The 13,504-nt window shown below is 43.6% G+C and overlaps 1 protein-coding gene across 4 annotated transcripts; it reads right to left on the reverse strand.

The window, feature by feature from the left end:
- Nucleotides 1-5,678: 5,678 nt before the first annotated feature.
- LOC121540165 (DCN1-like protein 4) lies at nucleotides 5,679-12,845 on the reverse strand. Of its 4 annotated transcripts, none has more exons than XM_041848811.2 (11): nucleotides 12,695-12,845; nucleotides 10,988-11,058; nucleotides 10,517-10,556; nucleotides 9,618-9,705; nucleotides 8,500-8,588; nucleotides 7,827-7,897; nucleotides 7,535-7,626; nucleotides 6,869-6,977; nucleotides 6,204-6,308; nucleotides 5,986-6,088; nucleotides 5,679-5,883 (listed from the first exon to the last, which is right to left on the reverse strand). In XM_041848811.2, exons 1-11 carry the CDS (start codon nucleotides 12,711-12,713, stop codon nucleotides 5,828-5,830), a joined length of 843 nt encoding a protein of 280 aa, XP_041704745.1. In that variant the 5' UTR covers nucleotides 12,714-12,845; the 3' UTR covers nucleotides 5,679-5,827. The 4 variants fall into 4 exon arrangements, with proteins under 4 accessions (XP_041704745.1, XP_041704744.1, XP_041704746.1 ...); XM_041848810.2 differs by having other exon boundaries at nucleotides 8,488-8,588; XM_041848812.2 differs by lacking the exon at nucleotides 12,695-12,845 and adding an exon at nucleotides 12,453-12,647 and having other exon boundaries at nucleotides 8,488-8,588.
- Between the last annotated feature and the right edge of the window lie 659 nt (nucleotides 12,846-13,504).

A 13,504-nucleotide genomic window follows, 5' to 3' on the forward strand; every position in this document is an offset into this window, starting at 1 on the left:
TGCCCACTGCGGAGTCCTCCAGCTCAGCACCCACACACCGTTTTGCCTCGCTCTTGGGAGTCGTAGATGGCGGCCCCGATCGACCCCCCCACCTGCCCGGTAACTGTGAATCACCATGATGTGGAGGCCTTACTGGATTCTGGTAGCCGGGCCACCCTGGTGCGTAAGGATTTGGTGGGCCCAACGTGTCTGACCCCGGGGAAAGTCCTCCCAGTTTCCTGTGTCCATGGGGACACCAGAGAATACCCCATTACTGAACTTACAATGACCAGCACACGGGAACCATACACACGACGGCGGGGTGGTTGATTCCTCCCCGTCCCTGTCCTAATTGGACGAGACTGCCCAGCCTTTTACCCACTCTGGAGAGAGTCTCAGGAGAGGATAACCCGAGTACCTCGGAAACGGAGAGGCAAGACTCATCCTGGGAAGGCTCCGGTGCAATCCTCCGAATTACTCACTCCCGCCCGGGCTCTGATAGGGAGGGCAGGTGCCCAGACCGACACAGAGACGGAGCTACAGAATCTGGACAAAGAACTGTCTGGTCTGAAGGGGACCGCTGAGAGGTATCGTTTGTTAAAGCAACAGTTAGACATGAAGACAGAAGAGTTAGATATCCTCCAGGCTAAACTCCAACAGAGCTCCTTCCATAAGCAACAGGAGGAGCTGGAGAGGCTGCGCAGGACCATCAGCGGAGTGTGAGGAGACCCTGCGCAGTAGTAAGGGAGGTCCAGAAGAAGGCAGAGGAGAAGTACAAGGTGTTGGAGAACAAGATGAAGAATGCGGAGGCAGAGAGAGAGAAGGAACTGAAAGCTGCTCAACAGAAGCTAAACTCTGCTAAAACCAAGGCTGATGCGTTCAGGAAGAAACTCAAGGAGAGACAACAGGAGGCTGAGTCCCTGGTCCTAGAGGTGGAGGAGTTGAAGAGAGAGCAGGCTGGCAAGCACCACGGCAATGCGGACGCCCTCTTCCGGCGTGATGCCTTCTTCGCTGCCTTTACCCCGACGAGGACGTCGGTCCCGAGGAGGGGGATGTGTGATGTCACGAGAGGCTGTGTCCTGGAGGGACGTTACATCCCCCTGAGATGGCTGCCAACCCAGACAGCTGTGGCTCCATCTGCTGGTATGGTCGGGAACTCCACCCCTCTATGGCCAATCTTCCCACGCAGCTGAAACAGATCAGGAGCTGATGAGCTGGAGGTTTTGAAGGGAAGAGACACACTGAGAGGGAGTGTGTGGGTTGTGAAGTAACACAGTCTCCAACCTGGGCTCTCTGGAGGACAAGAGTGCTGCACGTCCACTTCCATGAGGAATATAAGGATTTGGAGATACTTACCTTTGGGAAATACTCACCTTTGGATATATGCACCTGTGGAAATACGTGAGAGACATTTGGAAGGACTTTTTGCTGGGTTGGCCACTAGCTGCAACGTGGAAGACAGTAAGACTGGGGAAAAGTTATTTGAGCGAGGGAGAGTTATGATTTTGGATGTGGAAGAGACATCCCTGAACTGTTAACCCTTAAGAGCCACCAGAGAACAGTATTGTGTTATACTTTCGTTAGTTTCCCAAGCCCTTTAATAAAATCCTTGTTTTGGTTGAACCTGGTCTCCTTGCACTACTTGAGCAATCCCGCTGAAAGCTGTGTAGCCTCTCGTGACGTCACAAACTGTATACACAAAAGTATGGGGACACCCCTTCAAATTACAGTATTAGGCTATTTCATTCACATCCATTGCTGACAGGTGTATAAAATCGAGCACACAGCCATACAATCTACATAGACAAACATTGGCAGTAGAATGGCCTTACTGAAGAGCTCAGTGACTTTCAATGTCGCACCGTCATAGGATGCCACCTTTCCAACAAGTCAGTTCGTCAAATGTCTGCCCTGCTAGAGCTGCCCCGGTCAACTGTAAGTGCTGTTATTATGAAGTGGAAACGTCTAGGAGCAATAACAGCTCAGCCACGAAGTGGTAGGCCACACAAGCTCACAGACCGGGACTGCCGAGTGTTGAACCTTGTAAAGATCGTTTGTCCACTCACTACCGAGTTCCAAACTGCCTCTGGAAACAACGTCAGCACAATAACTTTTAGTCGGGAGCTTCATGAAATGGGTTTCTGTGGCCGAGCAGCCGCACACAGGCCTAAGATCACCATGCACAATGCTAAGGATGGAGTGGTGTAAAGCTCGCCGCCTTTGGACTCTGGAGCAGTGAAAATGCATTCTCTGGAGTGATGAATCACGCTTCACCATCTGGCAGTCCGACGGACGAATCTGGGTTTGGCGGATGCCAGGAGAACGCTACCTGCCCCAATGCATAGTGCCAACTGTAAAGTTTGGTGAGGAGGAATAATGGTCTGTGGCTGTTTTTCATGGTTCGGGCAAGGCACCTTAGTTCCAGTGAAGGGAAATCTTAACACTACAGCATACAATGACATTCTAGACGATTCTGTGCTTCCAACTTCGTGGCAACAGTTTGGGAAAGGCCCTTTCCTGTTTCAGCATGACAATGGCCCCGTGCTCAAAGCGAGGTCCATCCAGAAATGGTTTGTCGAGATCGGTGTGGAAGAACTTGACTGGCCTGCAGAGCCCTGACCTCAACCCCATCGAAGACCTTTGGGATGAATTGGAACACCGCCGCGAGCCAGGCCTAATCGCCCAACATCAGTGCCCGACCTCACTAATGCTCGTGGCTGAATGGAAGCAAGTCCCCGCACCAATGCTTCAACATCTAGTGGAAAGCCTTCCCAGAAGAGTAGAGGCTGTTATAGCAGCAAAGGGGGGATCAACTCCACATTAATGCCCATGATTTTGGAATGAGATGTTCAACAATCAGGTGTCCACATATTTTTGGTAATGTAGTATATGTTATGTTTGGTATATTTACATAAGATAGGTTACTTAAGTCAAAAACAAAAGGAGGGTGGTTGGTCGGGGTGGATGGTAAGCATATAACGTGAACATCTAGCAACCCAAAGGTTGTGTGTTCGAATCTCATCATGGCCAACTTGAGCATTTTAGCCAATTAGCAACTACTTACAACCTTTCAGCTACTTTGCAACTACTTAGAATGTTAGCCAACGCTTCCCCTAACCCTAACCATTTTAGCTAACCCTTCCCCTAACCTAGCTAACGTTAGCCAGCTAGCTAACATTAGCATTAGCACCCCTTGCTAACGTTAGCCACAACAAATTGGAATTTGTAACATATCGTACGTTTTTCAAATTCGTAACATATTGTACAAATTGCAATTTCTAACTTATTGTATGAATTGCAATTCGTGGATGATGGACATCCACAAATTAATACATACCATTCCAAACGTAACAGAATAATACGAAATGCTCTGAGACCACGTTGGTATGCATCATAAATAAACCTGTAAAGAAAGTAGCCCATACGGTGTTTGTGATGCCTTTGTCTCTGTTGTTCTATGGATACCTGGATAATAAGGTGCACACATGGTAGTTATTACTGTGTACAATAGGCCTACAGTAGCAGAACCAAATATGATCCTGTGCAATTTAGGAACACAGAATGAAACATCCTTTGACAACAATTGTTCACAATCGTTCTGTAAAAGGAAAATGTCAAAGCAAAAATGAAAGACAACGATAAGTTAATAAACCCATTTATACGTAGAGAGATAGGTTACAGTGAACAGACATATACATACTGTACATACAGTCAGGACAAGGTTGTTCTTCCTCCTGCATTACCAATGTAGAATACCATCTGAATTAGACTTTGTGCAAATTATTAGTGAGCAGTTTAGCAACTAGCTCCATCTCCTACCAAAACCTAAAATACACAAATACACTGATGACTGACAGTCAAAGCATCATGTGATCTTATTACTTTAGAAATTGAACCATTTACTGTACATGCTTTAGTTCAGACACCACTGGGTTTGACCAATCAATGATTGACATAAGACCTGATACCATTCTTACACCACACCTTCAACACTGCACAAAACGTATCTCCTTTCTCCAATTTCTCGAACTTTCGTTAATTTCAGTTCATGTCCATTTATTTGAGAGACTAACAGTGTGGTTCTTTCTGTGTGTGTGTGTTAGAAGGGAGTGGTTGGGCAAATCCAGGATGGAACTCCTCTTCCCCAAATGAGGTTGCATGTGTGTTTCAGCTCTGAATATACACAGTCAAAAGTTTTTATAAAGCGTTAAGACAACATGACCGAGGATATCAAATGAAGCACAAAAACACTTGCACAAATTCCTGTACAAAAACAACAATAAAACAAGTATTCAAAAATCTCATCCATTCACAGATGGCTCTGATGGAGAGCGTGCATGCAAAGTTTCACTCTCATGACAATTGAGCGTCACATCACAGCTAGAGACAAAAGTTTACATGTGTTACAAGAACATTAGAACATTAGCCCTACGCTAGGCAAAAAGAACACCATAGCATCACCACAGGGTTCTAATTTCTAACCCTTCAGTGTCCATGGTTTTGAGACCTCTTGAATGATACATGGCAATGCATGCATGCTGGGATTGGATTTCCCCTTAATACAGCCTGCCTACCCTACACAACCTATTCCTCAAAGGCCTTAAACGGTCTTCCAATTATAACACTGTCAGTACTGGGGAGAGAGAGAGGCTCGTTAGTAATATGGATGAAACTGGATATGATCAGTGGACATAACAGAAGACAAGACCAAAGCTATATGCCAGATATGAAGATAAAATAGAAATGTACCTCTATTTTAACTTGCAACTTAGGCCAAACAGTCTAATTTCATCCTGAACTTATCCCTGACCACTGTGTGTGTGTGTGTGTGTGTGTTGTATCTCATGTATGTGTTTTGAGCAAGTAAAGTGACTTCCATAAATTGTTAAGAGGCACAGAAAATACTCTTAAAAACCTACAGCTTAGAAACATAGATTGGTCACATAACCAATGAATGCTGGCCAGTCCACTAACGACTGACCACTGCACTGTAATAAGAGTTAATAAGCAGCACTGCTGATTGGTTAGTTGTTGTTGTGGTATGAGGTAATCTGAAGGCTTCACAGGGGGCTACAAAGCTTTAGCACAGGCTGGTATCACAGTAAGAATACGGATGAAAAAAGGGGCTCAAAAGTCACTGGCACAAATTACTTAATCACAGTAAACTGTACAGGTGTCATCATCCACCTGTAACAACAGCTTTAATGACCATGACTAAAAGATCAACTACTGTAACACTCAGCCATTTGACACAGTGTGCTTCTTCAAGAATTCCAATTCAACCCAAACAGGACAAAACTGATAGAAACAATGGGTTCTTTAGGTTATAAAGAGACAAGCACAGATCAAGTTCAAAGCACGGATATGCAATATTCAAATGTGTCCAGGTCAAAATGACCTTGTTTTTAAGACTTAGACCGACCATTCAAAATGGAGGGATTTAGTTTGTTTTATTCCTCCTAAGGGGAGTGAAGGGTTCAAGAGTGGATCTCTCTCAAAACCATTTAGCCACTCAAGAGAACACCTTATCCTAACACACAGCAATATGACACATCACAGTGAGGGGGCGCAACACCACGGGGGCTCGCCGTGTGCTTACCCACAATGTAACATGGGTAGGGATCATTACCTGGAGAGGGTTGGTGTCTCCATGGTGACCTACATCCTAATCTCGCCAGAGCAGCTTGCACCTACCCCCCCAAACCACATCACTATCATTACCTGGATGCACCACCTGTCATCACTGACAAGCACCTCTCCCATTTTGTATTGTTTGTTTTTAGTTCTCATAGCCGTTTATGTCATCGCCGTTGTATTATAATGTGGTTTTGTTGCAGTGTACCTAATGCTATGACATCTCTCTTTCTTTGTACCATTCCACAAACTCATCCAACAAAACTGGCCCTGACAAAAGAAGAGAAAAGAACGATAACGTTAGAGCACTGATCCCCTGTACCACTTAGGGAATGAGTGTTTGTGTATTAGTTTTTGTATGTGTCCACTTACAGGCTCCATCCTCGTCATAGTTACTGAGGTCTAGGTTGATTGTCCTGCTGAACTCTAGAACGTTGCACCACTGGTCTTTGTTGATAACCTTATACTTGGATTGCTGAAGGACAGACACGGACAGGACAGGCAGTCAATACATAGTATACACTATAGTTTGACACGGTTTCGTCACTATATCAAGTTGAAGGTTACACGGGTTAGTTAAGACACCATACCTCTAAAAACTGATTAAACACAGGAAACAGTGGCCACGTCTTCCCCAGGAGAAGCCCCAGCATGCACTTGGCTGTGTTCAGGTCTAAACTCCTCTGGTCCTTTTCCTACAAAATCAGAAATTAAAGGTCTCTATTCAATCCGCATTGCATAAATTCAGCTTTACAGCTTGATTTCAATTTAAAGGCAATGTTCCCGCTTTAGTGGAGACTGCCTTCACTGTAAACGCTGCATATGTTGGCTCAAATCGGAAATTACCTTCAAATTTACTTAGCGGAATCTGTAACGCTTCAGCTTTACAGATTGAATAGAGCCCTAACAGATGTCTCAGAGGTCAGGGGTCAAATATGACTGACTCTATAGAACAAGCAGTACTCATGATAAGAGCTTCAGCCATGCAAGGCGAACAAGAGAATTATCTTGACACACTCAAAACTAAGCTGAGCGCTGACAGCACAGCTTTACTTTCCTACCCTACCTGACGTCACTGATCCTTTTTTGTGTTTATTTCTATAAACGGTAATAGTTTCATTTATCATCTGTCGTGTGTTGAATCTAAACATCAACAAATAAATATACCAGTCAAAATAAATATACCAGGGGAATAAATATCCCAGTCAGAGGAAATCTAGTGAGAATACTGCAGATGCGGCTTTGCTTCACTCACCCGAGCAAAATCGAAGGCGTATCTGTAAATGAGCTTAAAGTTGGTGGTGTCGTTTAGGACAGACCTCAGGTAGTCCAGGGAGTTTCTCAGCCTCTCTGTGGAGTCACACCTGACAACGCCAGAGAGACACGTTAGAGACAGACTAGAGTCCCAGCTGTCAGAGTGTAGACTGTAGACTATAAACAGAGTTGAATATAAAGTAGACTATACAGACAGAGGCAGACTTTAGCCCCAGTCTGGGGTCAGCACCATGTTGTACATGGCACAGCTAGGAATGGACATAAACATTTACATTTTAGTCATTTAGCAGACGCTCTTATCCAGAGCGACTTACAGTTAGTGATTACATATTTTTTTTATACTGGCCCCCCGTGGGAATCGAACCCACAACCCTGGCGTTGCAAACGCCATGCTCTATCAACTGAGCTACATCCCTGCCGGCCATTCCCTCCCCTACCCTAGACGACGCTGGGCCAATTGTGCGCCGCCCATGAGTCTCCCGGTCGCGGCCGGCTGCGACAGAGCCTGGATTCGAACCAGGATCTCTAGTGGCACAGTTAGCACTGCGATGCAGTGCCTTAGACTGTCCCTACTGATAAACTGTAGGGACAGACACACAGAACACACATACAGTAAAACACACACAAACTGAGAGCAGAGACTTACTGCAGGGAGCCCATGCCTTTCAACCATTCCTGTAGGGTGAAGTAGCCCATACTCTGGGCATCCAGCTTCCAGGCCAAAACCAGCATCACCACCTGTTCACAAAGAACAGCATACACTCACATACTATAATACATTGAAATGCTTGAGATGTTTACTTTTCAATGAGTCATTTTAATCTTTGTGCCATCTCTGAATAATGGAGTTGTCCCCAACTATAACAAACAAAGTGCATGCACATGTGGATGGATTATAAATGTCACCCATCTACATAGACATGACTAGCAATCCTTACATTCTCTGGTTCCACTCCAATGTCTTCACAGAACTTCTCCATTCCCTCTGGCCCCACAACATCATCACAGCCTATCAAAGATACACACACATATATATACAGAGCCATTATATATGACATCATCCACTCCTACCAGAAACAAACACATAGGATTAATCTCTGATATTATGACAGCATAGTATGCCACAGACACAACAATGCTATGACATCACAACCATAGATTCTATTCTATTTACATGGTGTGATGTCATAATCCGGAGGTCAAAGCATTCCCTATTATGACATCACATCACGAAAACTATGATTATAATCGCTATTGTTATGATGTCATAGAATTATATGACATAGAAGAGGTAACAAAGTATTCTGACATCACAGCAAAAATTACAATCACAATGCGTACATATATACGTAACAATTCTCTATGACCCTATCCCACCTGCAGGTGACAAACACAAAACATTAATCTATGACATTATTTCATAAAGCAAGAGACATCCTTTATGAAGCAATCAATGATGCCTGATTCACAGCTTTCTCACACAGTACAATTCAACTATGAAAACCCAAATCTAAGGGTAACAGAGAAGGTATTTACACCATTATGGTCAGTGTGCTTATATAAACTGATAGAGGAATTGGGAAATTTATATTTACAAACCTTGTGTCTCACCTGCGTACTCATAGAACCACTCCAGACATCTTTTACTGGAGAAGGTCTCTTCCTCTCGGATTTGTGGTGCCTCATGTTTTCTAAAAACACTGCATTTCGAAAAAGACCATTTCAGACACAATCTACGGAACTGCACACACAGCATATTTCACCCATTACTGTGGGTGCTGGGAATACATTGTGTGGCCTAAAATCCTACCGTCTGGGAGCATATCACACACTACGCTGTAGAAAAAGGTTCATCCTGACAGATAACTATTGGATGAGCTATGTGAGGAAAAGTCATCTTGCTGCTCTTTTGAATTTCTGATATGACAATGATGTATGCAAATCCACTGGGGAGAGAAATCACTTGTCATCATGCATGCATACTGTTTCAGTGAACAGTTAAAATCTAGAACAAAAATGGTGCGCATTTGCATTAGATACTCGATTAGGTTCTGGGGGGAGATGTATGAGAAAAGATACTAGAATGAGGTGCAAAAGCAGGGCGGTAGCTCCACCCCCCTCTCTCTGCAAGTTTCAGGCAAGGCTATGGGTCAAATGTACCCTCCCCTTCCGAATTTCGAAAGACGTGCACACCCGCTAAATCAAGACCTGTTCAAATAACCAGTGATGAAAGACCTGTGCACACAAACAACTGTTACTCGTTACGCCTCAGTCAGACTGACAGCGTCCTTGTATCAATGCTGCGTAATAAATTATTCAGTCAAACCTTTTCATCATGTAATCCAAAATGTTTACTGGATATGTGTGCAACAAAAGTTCAACATTCACCTTTTGCTACTATTTCTTTCAAGTCTACGCATACATTTTGATGCATACGTTGGATATATCCAACGTATACACCACACAGAACGCACTGCAGCTGCATCTGCAACGCAATGCCGCAAGGCAAACGCAGCGTTCCATTGGAAATGAATGTACTTCTGGTGTTCCAAAATGCAATGACTGTCGGTGTGATCGAGGTGTTAGTCATCACATCCCAGTCTTTTGACAGACGTCACGTAGTCTGTCCACGAGTGATTAGTGAACAGTGAATCTGAATAAGACTCTTCTCTTATTGTGTAATAACTGATCTAACTGATGCATTCGTTGGTGTAGCAGGCTGGTAGTACCTGTCCTGGCGACTCTTCTTGGCTGACAGGTCATCTCCAGTAGTGGGTCTCCTCTTTTTCCTAGGAGGCATGGTTCTGGAGCAGCAGGCTGAGAGAAACAAGAGAGAGAGAGAGAGAGAGAGAGTTAGGAGAGAGATATAGAGATCAGTAACCAGCTTTCCATCCTACCTTTTTATGCAAGTAAAGTACATGTCAGATAAGAAATGTCACGACAGGCCTGATGGAAATAGCAAATTTGTCTGTAAACTTTCCAAATGTCGACAAAACAAAATACGCTAGAAAAGGTGGGATCTTTTTGTGTCGGTAAAATGTATTGTGTGAGAAATGGCGGTGGAAATGCCTTTATGTGCAAATAACCATCATATCGAAGTAAACTTGGAGTCACGCGATGATATGTTGTGTGGTCCTCCCACTACGACTCGGGAAAGCATGCAGTTCATTAGGCTACAGATTAAATACATTATGATGAACTTCACAGGGTGGTGAAAGTATCGAAGGTCTTATTCTGGTGACATGATGATCGATGCTTGGCTGCCATTTGACAAATAAATATAAATCTTGCTCTTTTTGTCCATAATAATCTCATCATGTAGGCTATACCCACACTGTATCTGCGAGCTGTTGGCTAGAAAGAATTTGCCAAGACCAGAGTGGGATCATTCGCTATATAAACAAAAAACGTTGTGTGACAACGGTACATGGGACTTTAACAGCAAAAGTTATTTTTATGTGCACTATGTCATCACGCACAGCCTTTTATCCATTTGATGGAAACACATCTGTGGTGAGAAATTGCTAATATTGTGTTTATGCAGATTTTTAGATGTAAGTGTAATTGGATGGAAACCGAGCTAGTAAGTGTCATGTAAGTCTGCATTAGATGCAGGCATGGTCGGTACCTGTGGAGTGACCGTCCTGTCCAACGTCCTCCGTCAGGTTCTGATGGGAGAGATAAATGGCACTGTATTAGGCAACCCCCACCAAGAGACACATGCACGCACACACAGCAGCACCAACGTTCGCATGCAGTGAGCAAGGAAAGGGTGTGTGGGAAGCCATGCTCTCTCATTTCCTCAAGCTTGTAACCTTTAGAGATGCAGTTATTATTTCAGAGAGAGAGGGAGGAGAGAAGATAGGATGAGAGGAAGGATGAATTAATCCCTTTAAGTATCCATCCAAGAATAGAACATTAATCCATGTCTATAACTCATTAATAACTAGGATTCATTTGTACATAGGGTTAAATGTCCGTGATCAAATTCTTAGCGTTTTGCCAGAGTAACTCCATAAAGTAAACAGTTGGAACAGGTGGCAGGTACTCATATGACACATGAAAAACACATAATAGTATGTGGGCAAAATGCTTTTACCAGCCTGTGCAGGGTGTGGTAGATTTTGTGGATGCTGGCCAGCGTAGAAAAATGGGAGTTCAGCTGAAAATCTAAAGGGGGAAAAGTACATTTCAGCATATCTCTAAATGTAACACCACTACAGCACAGCACATACATTAGATATGGAACAGATACGCAACAGTACATGTAACATGTAACAATATGCAATATGAAACAAATATCTGCTTCTCACAGAAACATAACCTTCTCACAGAATCATAGGTTTCCCAGGGCACTGATAGCAGGGAGAACTCACCATCTGCTACCCACAGCCTGCCTACATCATCATGCTCCTCCCTCTGTCATGGGGGTCACATCTTTGCATTCAACCAATAGGAATGCAACCATCTTAATCACCTTCACTATTTGCATCAAAATAGTTGGGATGATGAAATAGTGACGTCAAACAGCCATAACTGCACATAATCAAAGCCTTTTGTCATGATGGGATTGATAATAAAATATGTATTTTTTATGCTGAGCAGTTATAATCGTTCTCTCACAGTACGTCTAATACCAACCAGAAAGAGGTATGAAGGACTGTAGCTAGATACAATAAAATACAGTAATATAATACAGTAGTCTACAGTCAGATCATGAGCAGGGCTGACAGATAAGGAGGATTGTATTCAAATGTAACTGGGTTCACAGAATCCCAGACAAAAAGTAGAGTGGTCGATTATGATTCAACACTACGCCGACATGGCCTATCCAAGAAAAAATCTAGTCACCTCATCTGCGTTCAAGAAGTGTCAGTTTCGCTTTTAATCCGTTTCCATAGTCAAAACGCTCACACAGGCAGATCAACGAAAGGCAGAACTTTATCATAGCACTAACTGCATAGACTACCTAAAATAGCAGTACAGACGCACAACTTGCACAGAGTTTACAAAGTATCTTGAGAGTAGATGGAGACATTATGGTTGTTGTAGTCCATTTCCTGGATCAAGGTTCTAAGATCTTGATCACTGGAGTGGAATTAGACTACAATTCCCGGCCTCAGAAATTAAGATTTCATTCTACACCCCTCTCCCGACACTCACCCCAATTGATGAATGCATATTATATTGTTACAAAAATGTTACATCCTATGGAATAGTGCATGCAAGTATCTTATGGTTTTCTTGCAACAGTTGATGTAAATGACGCGCAGTCAGACAGCTCTATTGCAGCAAGCATAGAAATATATTTTATAGAACTGCGTCACAATTTTCATCCTCTGTAATTTTCCGCAGTTGACTGGAAAACTGACCTATTTAGCCTACACAACATTGTTCCAAGTGTAACTTGCTTTGCAGTAGCACTGCATTCCCGTCCGTAAATAAGAGATAAAATAGCAGTATAATAGGTCAACAATAATGATATATTTAGCAGATGAATTCAACCGAATAGTAGCCTTTGCAACGTTAGCTGTCCTAACAATAAGTCAACAAAAAGTGCGTACCTTCAGCAATAAAACAGTACACAGTCCCTTTGTTGCGCCTCAAGATAACACTTGGAAATACAAAGAGAATGGCAATAGACAGATAGTCTGCGCATACATTTATTAGACACTCGATTAACAGCTAAATCTAAAAGTAAACAGATAATGCAATAGATCCGGTCGCTGTTACGTAAGTTATCAATACGTGGAGCCTATCCTACTGCGCGTAAAATACACCAAAAGCAACAACTATAGCTACTTACTTGCCGCATCAGAGTGCATTTTTATGAAACACACAACTGCCTGTGTGAAGTCCGCAGACCGGCCAGTAGGCGGGACATGACAACATAACCAATGCCCACAGATGATTTAGGCGGACGAGGAACCTAGTAGTCTCACCCCTACTCCTTCATAATAGGCTGTCTCTGGTGCCATGTGGGAAAGCTGAAGACAAAGAATTAAGACCCTCCTTTGGATGAACGTGACAGGTCAAAATTCCAAACCAGGCCATCCCACCGCTGTAGTTCATTGGCTAGGAAACTTACCTACGTATGGCAATGAGGGAGTTCGATTGAACCGTACTATGGCCCAACACGTGACCGGGCCAAACCGGTGAGCGAGACGCGCTCTGTTCAAATTGAACGGTAATCTGCACCCCTCAGTCATATTGTGAACAGTGCAGCATCGTTCAGAAACATACATCTCTTTTCCATAAAATATATGTTCGAATTTTCAAACTAGTTTTCATTGTGAAGGCAATCACTTTTTCATGTGAAAACACATAATCATACTTATTACTCCACGTGCTTAACCCTTCGTCACTTTGTTTTGAGCCGACTTCGCCGTCGGCCAGAACAGGGCACCCGGCTCATGACCGGGAGGCAGCCCGATTCCAAATCGATGCAATCAAGGCTAACCCGGTCCACCAGGGGAATGCCCTGGGTATTAATCGAATCCCCTCACTAATCGGAATTTCCTCGTGCAAGAATGAAAACCAACCCACGATGGAGGTTCATTTGTCGGTTCACGCATAATGAACCTCCCAATACACGTTGTGAATGGTGAAAATGACC

The sequence above is a fragment of the Coregonus clupeaformis genome, chromosome 26, assembly GCF_020615455.1.
Source record: "Coregonus clupeaformis isolate EN_2021a chromosome 26, ASM2061545v1, whole genome shotgun sequence".
NCBI lineage: Eukaryota > Metazoa > Chordata > Actinopteri > Salmoniformes > Salmonidae > Coregonus > Coregonus clupeaformis.

What these genes read in the sequence shown, in the direction of transcription:
- LOC121540165 (XM_041848810.2), bottom strand. An exon ending in ACAGGACGGTCACTCCACAG is followed by an intron (nt 9,706 to 10,516) that starts GTACCGACCATG and finishes TGTTTCTCTCAG; the next exon opens with CCTGCTGCTCCAGAACCATG. An exon ending in CTATGACGAGGATGGAGCCT is followed by an intron (nt 5,884 to 5,985) that starts GTAAGTGGACAC and finishes TTCTTTTGTCAG; the next exon opens with GGCCAGTTTTGTTGGATGAG.